Source organism: Notamacropus eugenii, chromosome 4, assembly GCF_028372415.1.
Source record: "Notamacropus eugenii isolate mMacEug1 chromosome 4, mMacEug1.pri_v2, whole genome shotgun sequence".
In the NCBI taxonomy this organism is placed as follows: Eukaryota; Metazoa; Chordata; class Mammalia; order Diprotodontia; family Macropodidae; genus Notamacropus; species Notamacropus eugenii.
This window is the reverse complement of record NC_092875.1, coordinates 86,676,994-86,699,058: the sequence shown is the minus strand read 5'-3', so window position 1 is coordinate 86,699,058 and position 22,065 is coordinate 86,676,994. Positions and strand designations below refer to the sequence as shown.

Here is a 22,065-nt window from a genome sequence, read left to right as displayed (position 1 = left end):
CTTGGAGAGAGGCAGAGTTTGGCTCAGGAGGAAGAACTTCCTACAATTGTCACAATATAACATGAGCTGTCTGAAGGAAGCAGGGTCCTCGTCACTAGAGGTCTTCAAGCAGAGGCTGGATGCCTACTTGTCAGGAATGTCTTTGGGCCAATTTGTCCTCAAGTACAGATTAGCCAATCTCTGAGGTCCTTCTTAAAACTAAGATTCTGTCACTCTATCGTGCTGGCTTTAATGCAATGACAACTCACTATGAGTTAACTACACAATGGAGCAGCCAAAAAGCTCACTTAGGCTCCATGAATTGAGGGATAGTGCCTAGGACAAATCCCATGTTTCCCCATTCTAGTTACATTGTCTTTTGCCTTGGCCAGAGTAGATCTGTAGAATTGTACCCAGTTCTAAATGTTACATTTTAGGAAAAAACATTGACAAACTGGAGTGCCTCCAGAAGTGGGTGATGAAGACTTCGAGGAAATTTGCACGCCATGCCAGGAGATAGTTAGCTGATGAAACTGGTGATGGTCAGTTAGCTTAGGAAAGAGAAGACCTAAAGGTGACATGATAGGGACTTTAAGTATCAGGTTAGGTGTCAGGAGAAAGAGGATTTGACTTACAACTTGGCTCCAGATGACTGAACTTGGAGCAGAGACATAAATTTCAGTTTGATATAAAGAAAACTTCTTAATAAGTATAACTTCTTGACACTGGAGAGCTTCAAAAAGCTGTGTAAAGGAGATGAGATAATGGTGAAAAATATTACCCACTTCCTCACAGGTGATAGACTTAAGATGCAGAATGAAACATACATTTTTAGACATGACTAGTGTACATATTTGTTATGGGGATTTTTGTTTTGTTTTGTTTTTGGTGGGGGGAGGAAGGAGAGAAGAAAAAAAATAAATTGCTTATTAATTGAAAAATTAAAATTTCATTTTTAGGAAAGCTATATGAAGGGTTGTATTGGAGTAACATTACAATATATGAAATTACCTCTTTCTTAAAAAATTGGAGATTGCTGTTTACTGACAGGAAATGACTTGGGGGAGGCAGGAAAAACATCTTCCAATATTTCAAAGGCTGTCATGCGCAAGAGCAATTAGATTTTTTTTTTTTTACTTAGAAATAATAGGTAGACATTGAAAATGGGAAGATTTTAGGATCAACATAAGGAAAAATTCCTAATAACTAGATCTATCTTGAAGTATAATAATAGACTGCTTTTGGTACATAGTAGAGTCCACTTTCCTCAAGGTCTTTATGTAAAGCCTGAATGACCACTTATCAGGCATATTTTAGAGAGAATTTTTGTTCAGGTATCAATTGGATTAGGTAGCCACCTACATCTCTTTCAGTTTCAATGCTAAGTGTCATTCTGTGAATAAGAGGGAGAAAGATTGTTCTAACCTATACCAGGTAACAGTCTGGTGATTCTAGAAGTTCCAGACAATGTAGAACTTAACTTGTCCTTCTAGAACCTGTCCTCCACCTTATTCTGCCCAGGCCATTGGTCTGGTCAGTTGTTTTTCCTGCTACTCCATCCTCCCCATACCTGTGATCATGAACACTCTTTTCTTTCAGGTATGTCCAGAAATGTTCTAGATCTGAGAACCCAATAAAGTGCCCACTCTAACCCAATCCCTTCTCAGTGGTCATGCTCTCTCTTTCATCCCATCTACCCTATGATCACGTCCTTTCTCTTTAAGTGTCTGTCCTACCTGTAGGGCCCCTTTTCCCTGCTATGACCCTATCCTCCCCGTATGACCCTGTCCTCTATCTCATATCCCTATTTTCACCCTGTAAGATTAACCTTTTTCTATGTCCTCCATCTTCTCTCCATGTCTTTATCCTGCCCTTTATCACACTCTCTCCTCCACTGCTCAGATCTAGTCGTTGCCTACCTCTTCTGGTGACCCTGTTTTCTCTCCATGACCTGTCTTTGTCTTTCAGTCCCCCAAGACCATCAGTATCCCTGGTACTGGCAGCGTGGGCAATGGCTTTGAGTTATGGGACATTGGCTACTTCAGCACTGAGCGCAGTCTTGCCAAAAAGCTCAAGAAAAATCCTTTTTATCCCTTCTTTCGGCAGCAGACTAATGGTGAAGCAGGGTGCTGAGAACACTGGGGAGAGAGGGGGCTGAGGAAGAAACAGGGTCCTATTGGAGCACGAGGGCCTGGGAAACAGAGGAGACATTGGGAAGGGCTCAGATGACAAGAGGGGACAAGAGGTATTAATAATACTAGAGTAGGGAAGTGGCAGAAGACAACTGATCTAACACTCTACATGCTCTTCCCACAGTGTATGTGCTAGAATACTACCAGGACACCTTGTGGAAGGGGATTCTGCTTTTTTTGATCTGCATCGTACTCATGAGTTTTGGAATCTTCCGGAAGGTATGAATCCCCATATCTTCCCCATCTCTCTCCTTGCTATGTAGTGTCTATATCCTCTTTTGACTCCTTTCTCATATTCCTCCCACATTCTCACCCATCTCCTCCCCTTCTGTTCCCTATGAAGCCCTCAGGCTGTGTATGTTATCCCTCATTTTGACTTCATGACCGGCCCACCTCCTTTTCCAATCCCACATTTTCTGGATCATTATACTTTATGCCATTTGTTGCCATCAAATCAAGTCATCTTTGGCAATATACTATTGCCTCCTGAGATATGTCATATAATATAATTCTCTCTGTGCTCCTTTGTGTCACTCACAAATTGTGATTTTTCTCATACTGTGATATTCCATGACTCGTTGCCATATAAGATCACCAGAAGATAATTAAGAAGATAATAATTATAGCTAGCATTTTATATAATGCCTTAAGTTTTGCAAAGCACTTTGCAAATGTTGCCTTATCTGATCCTCACAACAACCCTGGGAGGTAGGTGCTATTATTGTTTCCACTTTACAGAAGAGGAATTTGATGCAGACAGAGGATAAGTGACTTGCCCAGGGTCACACAGCTGGTGAGCATCTGAGGCACAGTTGGAACTCAGGAAAAGGAATCTTCCTGACATCAGGCTCAGCATTTTATTCACTGAGCTACTTGAGGTTTTGTGTCAAAGATCAAGTTGAGATCATTGTGCAACTATCCAAATGTAGCCCAACTTACTTTCTTCTTGTTAGTTCATTCTGGGTCCAAATCATTATTTATTTACAATGTCTGTTCAAGATTTGTGTACTGATAAATGAACTCTATGGGTTGCCCATCCAACTACACACCATACTAAGCAAAAAACATTTTTTATCCACTTAGTTTTTCTTTTGTGGATTGTTAGGCCAGTGGAGGGGGTCATGTTTATAATTGGGGAACCTCTTGACCAATAATGTCCACAAATAGGAACATCTTGAAGAAAGTTTGTTGTTCAATTGTTTCAGTCATATCTGACCCTTCATGACCCTATTTGGGATTTTCTTGGCAAAGATACTAGAGTGGTTTGCCATATTCTTCTCCAGTGGATCTAGTAGATCCATTTTGTCATGCAATCAGTTAAGTGACTAGCCCGGGGTCACCTAGCTAGGAAGTATCTGAGGCTGGATTTGAACTCAGGTTTTCCTGACTCCAGGTTCACTGAGCCACCAGCTGCCTCATCTGAAGATTAGGGAATTCTCTTATTCTCCACGACAATATCAAACACCTTCCAGTTGCCAGCTGTTCAGTCGTGTCCAATTCTTAGTGACCTGATGGATGTTGTCAATGGGGTTTTCTCGGCAAAGATAATGGAGTGGTTTGCCATTTCCTTCTCTAATGTGTCTCCATTTTACCATGAGGAAACTGAGACAAACAGGAACCAAGTGACTTGCCCAGAGTCACACAGCTAGTAAGTGTTTGAGGCTGTATTAAGCACAGTCTTGCCAAGAATCTCAAGAAAAATCCTTTTTATCCCTTCTTTGGCAGCAGGCTAATGGTGAAGCAGGGTGCTGGGAGCACTGGGGAAAGAGGGGGCTGAGGGAGAAACAGGCTCCTATACCCTCTTTTATATCCATCTGTCTTTTCATATTCACCCACCTTCTGTCTCCTCCATCTCCCCCTACTTCTGGAGTTTTGACGGTCCATCTATAACCAATCTTGGGACTACAGGTGCAGAATCAGGAGACTTGGGGTTTCCCTGCTTATGGAGTTGGTATTGGTCTATGGCTTGCAATCTCATCATTACCAAGGCGCCGCCTTGTCTTGAATCACACCCGTGGGATGTACCACTTCTCCATCCAGGGCCGCACTGTCTGTCAAGGACCCATGCACCGCATCTATATCCGCCTGGCCCTTCGATCTGATGGTATTTGACGTGACTTGGGAGTAAGGAATCTGACTGGGGAGGTGGGGGCTTACTTGGGGACAGGGATAAGAATCTAGAGATAAAGGAAAGTAAGTTGGGGACTGGGATGGAATAGAGCTAATGAGTTAGGGACAGGGACAAGGATGGGCAACTGAAACAGATAGGCACCTGCAGAGACCTAGGGATGGAGACAACAAATCCAAGATAGGATTATGGAACTAGGGAAAGAGAAAGACAGTACTTAGGATAGATTCCAAAAGCTAAAGAATGGGTTAGGGAAGCTGGGCTAGAGAAACCAAAAACAAAGTTAGGGAGCTAGAAAAAGAGAAAAGGAGCTCAGGTTAGGAGCAGAAAGTGCGGAACAATGCACTGAAGCTGGAAATGGAGAGTGGGAGTTGAGAACACGGACAGGATTCTGGGGAAAGATCATTAGAGTTGGGGTGCTGATAATAGGATCAGGACAGTATGATGAGGATAGGGATCTGAGAATATGTCCAAAGAACTGGGATAGGGGTCAGAGACCAGAAGGTCCTAGGATAAAGGTCAGGGAGATTAAGATGGGGACAGGGATGTGAAAACTGATGAAGGAGTCAAAAAATTTAGGACACGGCTTTAAAGTAAAAGACAGGGATAGGGTCAAGGATTGTCATTGAGGGCTAAGGGACAGGGTTTGGGATAAACAGAAGACAGGTCTCAGGCCCCCTCTTATTCTAAATGGGAGGGAGAGGGAGGAGGACAGTCCCTGGCTGTGAGGGCAGCTCAGAAATTCCCTCCTCTTCTTCTAGCCTACGGCAGGTGCTTTTTCCAGCTGGTCCTCTGTGGTTACAAACTGGAGCCGCTGGTACTGGTTAAGCTGTCAGAGCGCTATGAGGTAAGGACTTCACCTCCAGCTCCTCTTTCAACCTTCACTGATCTCCCCTGACCTCTTGAACTTTCCTCTTATTTCTCCCCCCTGCTGACCTCTTCTTTCTGGCCTTCAAGGATGTCCACTCCTTTTTCCTAACCCTTTACCCCAGGATTCCCCACCTGACCCTCTGACCTCTCACATCACTAACCCTTTTCATTGCATCAGATAATCTTGTTGCATAGATTAGAGTTTTAAAATGGGGATCCTTTATCACTAAATCAGTCAATCAATCAGCATGTGTTTATTATATGGCAGGAACTGACTAGTTACTTGAGATACAAGTACAAAAAAATGAAATAATCCCTACTTGAAATGGGAGAGACATGCATAAAAATATATACACAGCATAAATAGAAAGTTAATAAACATTTACAAAGTACTTAAATCTACAGTAGCTTGAGGGGGAATGGGTTCTAGCAGTCTGGAATCAGGAATGACTTCATTCAGAAAATGCCATTTTAAAGGAAGAAAGGAACTTTGTGAAGTAGAGATAAGGAGGAAAATCATTAAAAATCATTCCAGGCATGCAGGATGATCAGTGCGAAGGCATGGAGATGGAAGACAAGAATATTTCTTTGGTTCCCTCATCTGTAAAATGGGGATATTAATAGCACCTACTTCCCAGAATTCTTGTGAGAATAAAATATTTGTAAAGCTCTTTGTAAATTTTAAAGTGCTATAGATATTATTACTATGAATGTATTATTATAAAGTATTAACATTATAATATTAAACAACATGTTTACTATTGTTGTTATTATTATAAATGTGTGTGGAGAACAGGGAGAAAGAGATTTAGCTAATTCATAGAATGTTGGAAGGGGAGCAATGTCCAATAAAGTTGGAAAAATTGGTTGGGACTGGGTTGTATAATTAAACAGAAGAGTTTATATTTTATTCTAGAGGTAATTTGAAACCGGTGGAGCTGATTGAGTAAAGGAGTCATAGTGAGATCTGTGCTTAAGGAAAATTATTTGGCATCATTTTATAGGATACACTTGAGGCAGGGAAATCAGTTAAAAGCCTACTATAATAATTTAGGTTAGAGACAGAAGAAAAAGTGACAGGAAGAAAGAGACAGAGAAAGGGGAAGAAGAAGGAGAGAACGAAGAAATGGAGAAAAAACAAGAAGGTAAAACAGAGGAAAAGACAGAAAAAGAAAGGGAGACAGAAAATGAGAAGAGGAGAGGTATATAGACACAAAGATGGAAACAGAAGAGAAACTGAAAAGGAGTCAGAGAGAGGGTGAGACCAATGGAGTGACAAGGAGAGTCAGGATCACAAACAAAGAGAGTAAGAAGGTGAAACAAACTGACAAAGAGAAATCTAATGGGGGGGGGTGCAGACAGCAGCAGTCAGAGGGCAACAAGGAGAGAGACAGTAAGAGATGTAGGGTCACACACAGAGACATAGTGTGCTCATGACAAACAGTGATTTGTGTAACATGTAGAAACTATTCATTCAGCTTTGTATATGCCACATTCCTGGATAGAGAAACCCAATTCTGTAAGAACTGGGAACTGTGGGTCTTTTCTAAGTGTCAGCCATCAGAGTCAGTGGGAGGTGTCTCTTGCAGGTAGCTCCATTACCGCCCAGACTATGACCCATCATCAGTCATTCCATAAGAGAGGGGAGGGCCTAGAAGGTTTTGGTTTTGATTGTTTTGGATAATAATACCTTCATCTCTAGACTCCTTAGCTCACATTGTGAGACCAAGAAGGCCTAAAACTTCTTGAGAACAATCCTACACCCCTTTGACATCCTTATTTTATACATGAGAAAACAAACCCAGAGAAGAAAAGGAAAGGGCTTTTCCAAGGTTACACAGTGAATCAGGGTTAAAGCCTCATCTCCCTCAAGTCTAGGCTCTAAAAAACTAAATTCTAGATCTTTCTGGGCCCCTATTCCCCTCAGATAAGGCCTGTCTCCCCTCCATGATGTTCCTTTCTTTGCCTCTACAGCAATTGGAATTCCTGGGTCGCCATATTGCTCGTAAACTGAACATCAACTATTTTGACTGCATGGCTGTGTCCTACCGCCATGTTGTTCGCCACTGGCCATTGGGATCTATTTACAGTCCTGGAATTATTCCCCGCCGCTATTCTAAGTATACACCCCGGCGTAGTCTTTATCAGGAACAGAACACCATGGCCTGAGATCATTCAACGTAATGAGAATCTAATTCTAATCCTTCCCCAACGTTCCAGTCAGAAATCTCAGATCTATCTCTTCCCCCACCTGTAGCCCTCACTGCCCAGGGTTTCTCAATAAATCTTCCCTCTCAATAAAGCTGCCTCAGGTCTAAGAGTTGTTCTTTGTCATTTAATAACTCACATTCATATGATGTCCTATTTCTTACAAAGAGATTTTTCAACAACAAGCAGGTAGTAGAGGAATTATAATGTTCACTTGTACTGATGAGGAAACAGGTCAAGTAAGGTAGTATATACAGTTAATGTCAGTGAGGATTCAAACTTAGGTCTCCTGAGTTGAAGACCAATGCTCCCTCTGCCTCCTCAGACTCTGGCTAAGTAGGGGACAGCTCTCTTAACAAGCTAGAACCAGGTCCAGACTTGACCCTCCTCCAAGCCGAGGAAGGTCTATCAATTGAACAAATAGATTCAGTGAACATTCATTGAGGAGCTACAGCTGTTAAATTCTGCCCTTGGGTTCAAAAAAGCAACTACATGAGTATAGGATGGGAAAACACGTTTCTATAGTACCTGGGGTACTCCCCTCTAATAAAGAAAAAAATCTACATTAGGTACAAGGTACTCAAAATTCATCACTTAACCATAGTCTTTACCAATTTGTTTACTTTTATTAACCAGCCAGAAGATACAAAGACTTTTAATTAAATAGAGTAATAAGAATAAAGTATTTCCCCCTTAAGCCTTCCACATATATCATCCATAGGAAGAGTGGAAAAACCTATGTAATATGCAGAAAGGCCCACACCTACGGAGCATGTGTCGCTAGGCCATATGGTGAGATAGCTTATATCTTTGTCTTTATATTGCTGTGATACCAATCACTTTTGGTGATGCCATTACATTGTTGCCACTGGGTTTTCTGCTGGGGAGGTAGGTAGGTGTTGCTGCCCAGTTATCTTGAGTACTTACTGGCCTCTTGGTCCCATATTTCCACTGGTATTTATGGCTGCCAAGATTGTCTCTGCTATTAACTTCTTCATTTTATCTCATCAGTGTATCTACTGAACATCTTAGTTCTTCTCTAGTAAGGTTCAGTGACTAACAAGTCTCTCTTTTAAGATATTTATAAAGGTTGAGCCAGAAAAGCAGACTGAACTCAACATTTCTGCTGAGCATTCCCAACCCAATCCTCTAAATAACTTTTTAAAAATATGCCAAATCAAATTCTGAGTGGGATAAAAACAAAATATCAATAATTCAATTTTCTAGCCCAGGACAGGTTAGAAGAACAAAAAGAGATGTGAGTGTGGCTGTTAGGATGGGAGTTAGTTGAGAGTGCAGCTGGATGTGGGGTCCGGAGGCAGTGGGAACAGCAGCGTGGTGGCACCAGGAGTTCTCACCTAATCAAAAAGATATCACAGGGAACACCCATGTTAGCATTTGGTACAAAACCAGTGACAACTGGCAGTTCCTTCACCCATCGCCCAGTTCCAGGTCATATCTCTGAGGTAAAGAGGAGTGGTTAAGATCTGTGGTTGTGAGGGAGCAGAGGACCTACCTGGTTAAGAACCTGAGTACAGATTAGGAGAATGGTGACCAGAACTCTTCCCATATCACACCACCTTGGAAGCACTGAAAACCTACAGGTCCCAAGATTTAGCCACAGAAGCTTACTCTCCCTCCTCCCAGCCCCAGAGGCAAACAAAGCCCAACTCTACCATGAAATCCAAAGCTAAGAAATAAGCTGGGAAAAGGAGCGAACAAATCTGATCACAAAAAAACTTGCTTGGTGACAGAGAAGTTCAAGAAACAAACTCAGAAGAAGACAATGACTTGACAAAATCTAAAAGCAAGACCTCAAATAAAAATCCAGAATAAATCTAAGTCCAATAAGAATTCTTAGAAGAGCTAAAGAAAGAGATTTTAAAAAAAGAGCAAAAAAAATGATTTTTAAAATCAAGAGCAGTAGAAAAAATAGAGAAAAGAAATGAGAGCAATGCAAGAAAATTATGAAAAGAGTGTTTACAGCTTGGTAAAAGATATAAAATCTCACTGAAGAAAATCACTCCTTAAAAATTAGAACTGGTCAAGTGGAAGCTAATGACTCCATGAGACATCAAGAAATAATAAAACAAAGTCAAAAGACTGAAAAACAGAAGAAAATATGAAATATAAAAATGACTGATCTAGAAATAGATCCACAGGGCTAGAAGTGATTACAAAAATTAATCTATTACTACCAAAAATGCACAGGCAAAGGAGAAAGAATCCAACCACAGAAATCTATTGTGGGAATAGAGATGACCTGGGTTAATCTTCAGAGAAGGATATTGAAGTAAAGAAACCTCCCAAGAGTAACGTCAAATGGTCACTTGCCCAAAAAGAATTCCTAGAAGATCTTCAAAAAGAGTTTAAAAACCGAATGACAGAGATGAAAGAAAACTAAAGAAAAAAATAAGAATAATCCAAGGAAAACAAGAAAGTTATGAAAGGAAAGTCAATCAATTAGAAAAGAAAATCCTGAATCTTAAGGAAGAAAATGACACTTTGAAAATTAGAATTGGGCAAAGTGAAGCCAGTGAAATGATAAGAGATCAAGAAATAATTAACCAAAATATGAATAATGAAAAAATAGAAGAGAAAGTGAAACATCTTATAAGAAAACAAAGCAGATTTGGAGACTAGATCAAGAAGAGAAAATATAAAAATAATCAGATTAACTGAAAGTTATGATCAAAAAAAGAATCTTGATACAATAATACAATAAATAGTTTTAAAAGTTCTAAAGCATTAGAACAAGGTGGAAAGTAGAAATAGAAAAAATCCATCCATCACCACTTAAAAGATATCCCATGAGGAAAACTCATAGGAGTATCATAGCCAAATTCTGAAACCTCCAGCTCAAGGATAAAATATTAAAAGCATCAAGATTAAAACAATTTAAATATGGTGGTGCCACAATTAGACTCACACAAGACCAAACAGCAGAGACATTAGTGGGCCAGAAATCTTGGAACATAACATGTCGAAGAGCAAAGGAACTGGGGTTCCAGTCGCAAATATCATACCTCGAAAGGTTAAGTATTAATCTGAACGAAAAAAATGGACATTTGATAAACTCTCAGACTTTCAAGACTTTGTTTAAAAAAAATCCTGAACTTAATAGAAGATCTGACATACAAGAACCAAGAGAATATAATATACATATCAAAGACTGATTATAAGAGATTCATAAGGACAGACTGCTTACTTTTTACTTTTCTATATATAAAATGTAAAATGTATCTCTAAGATTCTTATTAATAATTGGATATCTCATAAGTAAGATTGAGAAAAACCTAAGTAGGATATGAATTTAAAAAGTAAAACCATTTAGGAACAGCTAAAAAGAGTAATTATTTTATACAAATGAGGTGCAAGAAGAAGAATTAGATGAGGGAGGAGGGCTGCTAGTTCTGGTAACCTACTTTCTTCAGGGATGGGTTTAAGAGGGAACAATACATAAATACCTAGAAGAATATAAAAATCTCCTAAATTCAGAAGAAATAAAATGGTAGGGGCATAGGGAGGGGGGAGAGGACAAGGGAGGGATTTTTAGAAGGGAGGGGGAGTGTTAGAAGTGAGCCTAACAAGCCCCCAACAGTGAGAAACATGCTCACCCTAAATAAAGAACAATACCTTTTGAGAAATCAGGAACGTTTTCATTAATCTTTACGTCCATTCCATGGACATGCAGCCTCCCCAGTAAGGTTACAGGAAGACTACAACACGTGCAGGAAAATGAGGCTTCTTATAATGTTTTCTGAACTTTGGATCTCCCACAACAGCGTTCCCTGACCATGTGACTCCGTGTTCTCCTCTCTGATAGGCCCTTCCTCACACAGCTCCTTGGTCCTGCCCATTAGTTTCTGACCTCTAACCTGTCCATGCTAGGTCACAACCCCTATCACCTAGGAATGTGGACAACAGAACTTTCTTACTTCCCACAAAATCCCCCCTCTTTCTCTTTATTAAAATTTCTGTTTCCACACCTAAATCCAATCAATAAATACCTCCTCACAATCTTTCCCGTATGAATTCTTCCCTTCATCTATCCCCCTTTATATGAATATGGGAAGGGAGCAAAGTTGACTGACGCATTGACAAATTACAAGGGGACAGTCCCCTTGTTATAAGTTACAGAGATTCAAAGGAAAAGGTAGATCAATGAACAGTCCATTCAGAGGTTCCATCTCATACAACAGTCTAGGGAGGAACATCATCTGGTACAGTTTTCTGGTCTGGATGCTCCTTCAGGCTGTCTTCAGAACAGCATCTCTGCATCTTCTTCCCTTTATCTTTTTGTAGAAATCCAGATGTTCACTCTCCTACAAACTGACCATAATGCAATTTTAGATTAACATTTATAAGTTTTATACTTTTATCATTCTTGCAAAATAAAAATTGGAACTTTGGCCAATTGTCATGTTTAAGAAATTCACGTTAGAAACCACTTTTTACATCTTACATTAATTCACTATTCATTTTCCCCATCAGGAAGATGAGATTTCACTAAGGAGTCAATAACAGGTTCCAGTACTTACATAAATACAATAAATAATCATTTTTAACACAGTACATATCACATCATAAAACAATTCCAACTTCTGATCATGTGATGCTTCTTTTGAAGCATTTACAATATAGATCACAAATGATTTTTCTTTTAACATTAACCATATGAGACAAAATAATAACTATGTATGTTATCCTCACAAGCCTTTGACTGGATTGTCTCCACACTATTACTAAGAATTAAAAGACACTAACTGATTGTTGTTGGTCTGAAATCCTAACCCTAATAGCTTAATTTTAGACTTAACCTCAGATGTTCCCCTACCAACAGTCATTTATTAAGCTTACAAAACTTTTGATTACAGGAAATTGTCACTAAGAGTAGGGACACTGCAGGGAAACAATATCTCCCCAATTTCACATCAATTCCAGGCAGGAGTAGATTGTCAATTGGCATCCAGCCAGGCTTAAAGTCTGCCAGGTGTCAGTGGGGAAATTGAGTTAGGAGAATCCTACCTCAGCCCAGGCTGAACAGCCGCTCTCCCTACCTTCCCATGAGATCACCCCTTTGCAGTTCATACCAGCATGTCACAGACTTACTGGCATCATGAATCAGTGGCTCAGACCACCTTTCTTGCTATCCATACTTGGAGTTAGACTCAGAAGAACAGTCAGTTAATAGTCCCATAAAATCTTAAAATAGCATGCTCCAATAATCAGTTTCAGACGTGACTAATTTCACATTGACCAAGGAACATCTTTTGAAGCAAGTCTTAAGTAGCTTACATGCCTTTCTATAGTTGTTCCAGTTCCTGATTAAATAACAATCATAAAATCAAATTTTCCATTAAAACCTTAATTTATTGCTCTAATAGATTGGCATCTGTTTGCCAAACTACTCTGTACCTTTCTGACCATGCTCAACCTCAAAGAATGAGCTACATGAATGATAAGTTTAAACACTAACTTCAACTTATGTTCACAAAATGAATTCATATAAAAACAGAAACATTTAACTTTTCCATAAATGCAAAATACTACCAGAGGTTACCTGCCTCTAAGAAACTACACAAATTCTTTTCCCCCAACTAAAGATGTCTTTGATTTAGTCTCAGTAATTAATTCAGTCAATTAATTAATTAATTAATTAATTAATCAGTCAATTAAAAGACCAGTCAGCTGGTCTTTGTAACATGTAAAAACCTTATTCCAAGTTGGGGCATTTGTCCATTACCCCACAGAGTTTTAGTCCCATTTGTCTAAAAGGGCCCTGGAAAACCTCAGCTTGTTCCACGTGAACTGGCTCTCTAGAGACCCATAGAGGCATATCACCATGCCCTATCACTCCAGTTCTCCAAGTTATTGGCCACTCCCATCAACACCATGCCTGGAACCCCCTAAACCACCTGGGGCCACCCTGGACTCCTTCCTCAGTCCCTCTGTAGATAAGATACAGTTATAGTTAACTTTAAATTCCAATCTTGTTCTATGGAACAATGATACAGCATCACATTTATACTTTGGTTTCATCTCCACCTTATAGCCAGACTCGGAAATAGTCAAGTGGGAAACTTTAAAAGAAGTGTTCCTTTTCAAAGGAACACAATGGGGAAACTGAGCCAGAAGGATCCCATCTCAGGCTGAGGACACAAGCCCCTGAGGCTTGTATATTAGGTGGTAGGTTTCACTAATCAAAAATTTTACCAGGACTCACATCTTAAATTTTAAATTTATCCTAAAAACCAATCACTAGAAATTATTCATCACCAACACAAATTCCTGGTTTAGGAACTCCATATACAGTTACACTTTACATAGAAATTACAACTTTAACAAAGTGAAGGGCCACACCACTTGGGTGATCATTTTAAATTCTCCAAATCTTAGCCACCCCTGGGTGGGGATGGGGGCCACTCCTGTCCTTCAACAATAGAAAGAGTTTAACATCTCTCCTCTGAGCTTCTCTAGCTCAGAGTAGATCCTAAGAAGTCCTTCTGTAATGACCAGACTTCAAAAGGAAAGGGGGATGGGCCCAGAAGGCTTTTTGTCTTAAAATGATCACAGAGCTTCCAGGAGCCATAAAATTCCTGGTCCCCCTTATCTTGTCCCTTATCTTCCAATCTCCCCATAAAACCTGGAGTTATAACAAATTAGCTTACAAATATAAATTTGGTAGGTAGGCCTTTCAAAAATCATACAAAAGATTTTACAAAACATTTCTTCACACAACAAATATCTTCTTCTTTTAAGAACAGTTTACAATTGATCACAAAACCCTTATGAACCTAATTGATAAAAAATTACAGCATCTATAACCAAGGCCTGTGAACATTTGGCCATAAGCTTCCCTTTTACAAACATACTTTTGTAAATGCTTGATTCATGGCAAAAGCAATTTTAGTTAAAACTTCCTTCTTAACAGCAGAAATAAAGTTTTAGCATACTTAATACATCCTTAGATGGAACAGGCTTGAAAATCACACCCATATATAAAAATATATATATGAATTCTTTTCCCAAAGATTCTCATTTTTTTAATAGGAATTCTATAGCACAGAAACTCTTACACAGAATTCTTAAGTTTCTTTTAGCCAATTCATGGTTAATTTAACAATGCAATTCCTAATATGACAGCATTTAGATGGATTACCTAAAAATTTAAACTATTTAAGCTTACTTAAAACTTTAAATCAGCCATTATGCATTCAGCTGAATGCATTTCCACATCACCTTGCACAGTAATTCATCTCCCTACCACCACGTGGGCACGCTATCACCTGATCAGATAGAGTCAACTCCAATTTGATTGAACTATTAATTGTACTAAATCAAGTTACATGACATTTCTGTCTTCTTAAAATACTTCCTCACACCCTCACTACCTACTGAAACCATCTGAAACTGACCCATCCAGAACTACTCAAACCTTCTTATCTGCCTTTCATATTTGCAATCAAAACCTTTATTCATCTTTCCAAGTCTCTCAGTCCCATTACTCAGATTATCCAGTTACTCTACATCTTAACTATAACTGTCTGCACTGGAATCCCCTTCTAGCTTAAAGCAAAGAAGTTAACTCTACCATTATATAGCAAACATCAGCATTTCCGCTGCTTTTTTATAACCAAATATGTTCCAAATTGTTAAATTTCTATCGCATCCTTTTAAAACCCCAAACTATATATAACAAACTCCAAATTTAAAAATTGTGTAACAATTACATTAGATTAATGTTGCATCTAATATATACCCATCCTTATGTTAAGCACTTTGAAATCATAAATGCCAAATCTTTCTGCTTAATCCTGATAGGAAGAGCATTCTCAGATGCTGCTGCTCTGTATTCCTTCATGACAAATTTTAACTTGAATCATTTCAAACCTGGATTTATAGTCACTAATGAAAAACATTTTAGCCCTCTTTTTTTTAAAAAAAAATGCTCTTGCTACTTAAAAGAAAACTTTATTTATAACTTCCCATAATCTCTTTTTACTCTACTTCCTTAAAGAGCTGAAAAACCCTCTTCCAGCTCCTCTCTCCCCTCCCAGGCCCAGCAGACCAGATCTCCCAGTCTTATTCCAGTCTTTAAATCATATGGGTAGGGTAACCTTCCCCTTGTCCACGTGGTTTGAGCACATAGACAGAGTTAATACTTCTAAGAGAAATCACTGAAATTCTAAAGTGAATTTGCAATTTTACACACATAGTCTGGTATCAGATATATTTACTTCAACGTACAGTACAGATTTTAGTTTTGAGATCTCATTAAATCAAAACTCAACTTTTCACTCCAAACTGCCTGTCTAATTTCTAATTACTCTGCTAATTCCATTACAAAAAGAGATCCTCCTAACCCAGGCAAAAGTGCCTAAATAATTTAATACTGACAAAGTGTGTCTTCCAAGCATGAAGCTTGGGAGCTTAATAACTAATAGTAATAATTACAAATCACAGTAAACAATTTAAAAATTTTAAAATGCAATAACCTTCCATAACTTTGTCCATTGGTTTCCCAATCAAGCTAAACATTTTCTTAAATGGGATGGGGGGAGGAGGGAGTACAAAGTCCAAGCACATCCCACCCACATTATTCTCCTCCTTTTATATTTCAAAGGAACCAAATACTCACCACCTCTTCCAGCTTCTTTATCTTAAAAAGAAACTTAAAGGTTAAGAACCTAACAATTAATTTATTCTAACAATTTAACTAATAGAGCCACATTTTTAAAAGTTGAATACTCTGCAAAGAGCCAAAACTTTCTTTTCACTTTCACAACCTGGCCAGAGTTCAGAGTGCAGAAAGAAAGATTTTTTTTTAAGCAACTTCTTAAAAGTTTTCAAACTTTCTATTAACACCATTAACAAGCCAAACAGTAAAGCATTTTTTTCCTTTTTCTCTCTCCCCAGCCCACTCACTCTTCTGAGCTGCATTTACAATTTAACAAAATGCTTCGCAAACACACAGACAAACACAGAACAGATAGAGCTATACAGATTCTCTTGTTTTAAGAAATAAACTAATTTTAGATTAGACGGGTCAAAATCCAACTATTCATGTCAATTTACTCTGACTGATCTCAAGTCAGTTTCAAAAGGATCCTTCCCCTCCCCCCCTTCTCTCTGCTCTCTGTCTCCAGGGCAGACAGAGGAAGGAATATAGCCAGCATTCCTTCAAACAGGCTTCTGAAGGAATACTCAGAGGAATATTCATCCCCCCCTTGGTACCAAGCACTCAACCTCCCTTAATACTCTGAAAACCCTGGAAGGGCTGCTTGCGCCTCAGATCCCCAGGCACACAAGTCAGTACTTAGCCACTGATTTTCCTGCTGTTGCTCAGGTTCCTGACTTACCTAGGAATGTGGACAACAGAATTTTCTTACTTCCCATAGGGGGGAATAGGTAAAAGGGTGTTTAGATTTATGGGAATGGGACGACAGAGGAGGGATCCTTGGAGAGGGGTAGGCAAGTAATAGGGGGGCAAGTAAGGGGGTAGAATTTAAGTAGAGGAGGCAGGATAGATAGGAAAGAAGAGATATGATCAAACAAAAAAACCAATATATAGAATAGAATATGTTTGGGAAAGTATATGTCTACATATATGTATATATGTATATATGTATGTGTGTATATGTATATATACATATATGTATATATGTGTGTGTATATATATATATATATATAGCTATAGAGAAACATATCTAAACTTTATTGTTGCCTTCTGGAGAGGGGAAAAAAAGGACAAAGTAAAAAAGTTCACAGCAAAAAAAAGAATTCTGAAAGAAGCAAAGAAAAGAGATAATTTTCAACACCAATATTATTTATCATATAGGCTTTCTTGAAATGAAAATTTATTGTTATGCAATTTGAATTCTCTCTTATGTTCTGCTATGCACATAAAATGCTTTTCTTTTTTTCTTTTTAACTTTGTATTTAAGTTCCAATATTTAAGTTTATGATATGTTTTTGGTTCTTTTTTCTATTCTGTATTCGTATTCTGGTGTTTGAGTCTAAAATAAAATTTAAAAAAAGAAAAAAGTAACTATAGAGAGGGTGGAGCCAAATGGAAAAAAGGCATCTGAGCTCTCCTCCAAAAGCTTCTAAACACCTTTAAATAATGTCATAAAACAATTCCTGGAGTGTCAGAACCCACAAAAGGACAAGATGAAATAATTTTCCAGCCAAAGAAAACTTAGAAGGTCAGCAGGAAAGGTCTGCCACACTAGGATAAGAATGGAGGACAGTCCAGCACAGGCTATGCACTCTAGGACTCAGCAAACTAGGAGCAGGACCAGGAGCCAATGAATCAGCAGTGGCAGCAGCTGCTTCCAGAGCTCTCAGCCCATAGATGATAAAGGGGTCAAACAACTGATCAGAAGGAGATTACAGGGGTCTCTTTGCTGGCACTGGGAATAGAACTCTGATGCTTAACCCATACTCATATCTGGGTGGCAGTTCAGAGCAAGGAGGAACACTAGGACACCCCAACTTGGCAGCTGCAGTGGAGTAGGGACCTTTGTCACAGTTCCTAGGCAGAAAAGAGTGTTTGTGGTCAATCACAGACCAGAGCACAGGCCAGGAAAGTAGTAAACACACTTCTCCTTGAAAGAATTGAAAACTTACAGGTACCTAGAAATTTTTCTTAAAACAGCTGCACAAACCCCTTATGCTTGGGACAGTATAGCCATCACCCTGGAAGTAGAGCCTCACTTTAAGAAAGAATGAAAAGTCAAGAAGTAGACTGGAAAAATGAACAGACAGAAAAAAATTCTGATGAAACAAAGTTAGTAGGTGACAAGGAAGATCAAAATACACACTCAGAAAAATATAACAAAGTCAAAGCTCCAGCATCCAAAGCCTCCAAGAAAAAAATATGAATTGGTCTCAGGCCATGGAAGAGCTCAAAAGGGATTTTGAAAATCAAGTAAGAGAGGTAGAGGAAAAACTAGGAAAAGAAATGAGAGTGATGCAAGAAAATCATGAAAAATGAGTCAACATCTTGGTAAGGAAGACACACACACACACAAGAAAATAATACCTTCAAGGTACAAAAAACCAGTGAGGAGAAGTATGCTCTGAAAAGCAGAATTGGGCAAACAGAAAAAGAGGCACAAAAATTCACTGCAGAAAAAAATACTCCTTAAAAAGTAGAATTGGTCAAATGGAAAAGGAAGTACAAAAGTTCACTGAAGAAAATAATTCCTTAAAAATTAGAATGAGTAAATGGAAGCTAATGACTTTATGAAACATCAAGAAATAATAAAACAAAACCAAAGGAATGAAAAAATAGAAGAATGTGAAATATCTCATTGGGAAAACAACTGACCTAGAAAATAGATCCAGGAGAAATAACTTGAAAATTATTGGATTATCTGAAAGCCAAGATTTTTAAAAAAGAGCCTTGAAATTATATTCAAAGAAATTATCAAAGAAAGCTGCCTTGATACTCTAGAATCAGAGGTAAAACAGAAGTTGAAAGAATATATTACTCATCTCATGGAAGAGATTCCAAAATGAAAACTCCCAGCAATATTCTCCCAGCAATATTATAACCAAATTCTATTGCTCCTAGGTCAAGAAGAAAATTTTGCAAGCAGTCAGAAACAATTCAAGTATGATGGAGCACAGTCAGGATAACACAACATTTAACAGCTTCTACACTGAAGGCTCAGAGCATTTGGAATATGATATTCTGGAGGGCAAAGGAACCAGGAAAGGCAAAGGCAAAAAATTGCTTACCTTCTCAATAGGATGGAGGGAGGGAGGAAGGAAGAAAATTTGAAACTCAAAGTTTTAAAAACAAATGTTAAAATTTTTTTTACATATAATTGGGGGGAAATAAAATACTAAATAAACTTTTAAAAGATTAAATACCTGTAGACAGTATAAAATTCTTGTGAGTCTACCTGCTGAGACACAGATAGAAACTACAGGAACACAATTACAAAACACTTTTCACACAAATAATGATAGATCTGAACAACTGGAGAAATGTACATCATTTATGGTTAGGACTCATCAATATAATATAAATGATAATACTAATTAAATTAATTTATGTCTTCAGTGCCATACCAATTAAACTATAAAAGAATAATTTTATAGAGTTAAAAAAATAACAAAATTCATTTAGAGGAATAAAATATGAAAACTATTAAGGGAATCAATAATAAATTGTGAACAAAGACAGCCTAGTTGCACCAAATATCAAGCTATATTACAAAGTAGTAATCATCAAAGCAGTCTGGTACCAGATGAGAAACAGATGGCTGATAAGAGATTACCCAATATACAGACATAAATGACCATAGTGAACTAGTATTTGCTAAATGCAATGATCCAAACTACTGAAACCAGAAATCATTATTCAACAAAAACTGCTGGGAAAATTGGAAATCAATTTGGCAGAAACAAGGCATAGACAAACATGTCACACTGTTTACCAAGATAAGCTCAAAACAGTTACATGATGCAAAAAGTGATATCTTAAGCAAATTAGGGGAACATAATTCTCTGCCAAATCTATTGACAAGAGAGTTAATGATCAAGCAAGATACAGAGAGCATCATAGAAGGTAAAATGGATAATTTTAATTACAATAAATTTAAAACATTTTGCACAAATGAAAGCAATGCAGCCAAAAACAGAAGAAAAGTAAGAAACTGGTCAAATTTTCTTTATAGAAAGTTTCTCTGATAAAACTCTCACTTCTCAGTGATATAAGGAACAGAGCCAAATTTACAAAAATTAGAGTCATTCCTCAACTGATAAATATTCAAAGGACATGAATAAGTAGTTTCCAGAAGAAGAAATTAAAACTACTAATAATTATATGGAAAAACTCTCTAAATTACTAATAGAGAAATGCACAAAACAGCTCTGAGATGCCACTTCACTTCAATCAGATTAGCTAAGATAACAGTAAAGGAAAATGACAAATGCTAAAGGGGATATAGAAAAATAGGGGCATGAATGTATTATTGATGGAGCTGAATGGTCCAACCATTCTGGAGAAAATTTTGGAATTCTGCCCAGGGGGAATAAAACTGTGCATACTGTTTGACCCAGTAATACCACTAGAAGGTCTGCATCCCAAAGAAATAAAAGAAAAAGGAAGAGGACCCATATATGCAAAATTATTTATACAGCTCTTTTTATGGTGGCAAAGAATTAGAAATTAAGGGGATAATCATGAAGTGGGGAATGACTAAACAAGTTGTGGTATATGATCATGATGGAATACTATTTTGTTATAAGAAATGAGGAAGGGGATGGTTTCAGAAAAAAAATAAAACCTGGAAAGATTTATATGATTCAAGATGAAAGGAGCAGAAGTAGGATAACGCTGTACACAGAAATAGCAATATTCTAACGACAATGAACTGTGAAAAACCTACCTACTCTGAGGAGTACAATGATCCATGACAATTTTAGAGAAATCATGATGAAAAATGCTATCCACCTCCAGAGAAAGAACTGATGAACTCTGAATGCAAATTGAAGTACATTTTCTTTCATTTTCTTTTTTTTTAATTCCCCCCTCCCAACATGGCTAATGTGGAAATTAAAAAAACATTCTTTTGCAAAGAGCAAACTGGGCAATAGTGGTTATAGGAGCAGCAACAGCTTTGGGAGCTCTCAGTCCAAGAGTGGTAAGGAAGTTGGAGGATTAGTCAGAAAGATATTGCAAGGGACCTTTTGGTGGAACTGGGTACAGCTTGTGCTGATTGGCAACTCTATTACAGTTCTGGGTCACAGTTCCAGGGCAAAGAATGTGGTAGTCACACACAAGGGAATAGGGACCCTGGTTACAGTTCCAAGGCAAAGAGGAACACAAGCATGTGCAGCTGCAGGGGACCTGGGACCCTTCCTTGGCAAAGACCAGAGCACAGCCAGGAGAGAAATGAACATATCTCTCTCATGTAAGAAGTGCCTTGGAAGCACCAAAAACTTCCAGATTCCCAGAATAAGCTCTGAAAATAGCAAGGAAAAGCCTGAAGCTTGGCATAATGCTTCTCCACCCCAAGATGAGCAGAGTCCAACTTTAACATAAAGTCCAAAGTCAAGAAATAGGCTGGGAAAATGAGCAAACAACAATAAAAAAAGAATTTGACCATAAAAAACTACTACGACAGCAGGGAAGAGCAAGACATAAACTTAGAAGAAGTCAACAATGTGAGAATATCTAGCAAAAAAAAAAAAGCCTCAAAAAAAAAATACTTATTGGAACCAATCCCAACAAGAATTCCCAGAAGAGTTAAAGAAAGAGATAAGAGTGGTAGAGAAAAATTTTGGAAAAGAAATAAGAGTAATGAAAGCAAATGATGGAAAGAGAATTAAAAACTTGGTAAAAGAAACACAAAAAATATCAAAGAAAATAATATCTTAAACAACCAGAATTGGCCAACTTCTGGGAGCCAAGATGGTAGAAGCACATGTATGTGGAGTAAGCAGTAAATCACCGTATTTCTCCATATTCACTTCCACATGACCATAAAATAATGCTCCAAATCCTAGAACAGCAGAACCAGCAAAAGATGGGGTAAAACAATCTTTTAGCCCAAGAAACTTGAAAGATCAGCAAGAAAGGTCTGTCTCATGGGTAAAAGGAAAGCAGGAAAGGAAGCAATTCATCAAACCAACAGCAAGTCCCACCTCAGATCCCCCATATGCCTAAGG

The 22,065-nt window shown here is 38.2% G+C and overlaps 1 protein-coding gene across 1 annotated transcript; it reads left to right on the top strand.

Annotated features, from left to right (window-relative positions):
- Nucleotides 1-1,466: 1,466 nt before the first annotated feature.
- Nucleotides 1,467-7,487, top strand: TMEM249 (transmembrane protein 249). Its single transcript, XM_072599461.1, has 6 exons — nt 1,467-1,578; nt 1,948-2,095; nt 2,296-2,390; nt 4,080-4,275; nt 5,061-5,146; nt 7,144-7,487. The coding sequence occupies exons 1-6, from the start codon at nt 1,558-1,560 to the stop codon at nt 7,336-7,338; spliced, it is 741 nt and encodes a 246-aa protein (XP_072455562.1). The 5' UTR covers nt 1,467-1,557; the 3' UTR covers nt 7,339-7,487.
- The last annotated feature ends 14,578 nt before the right edge of the window (nt 7,488-22,065 follow it).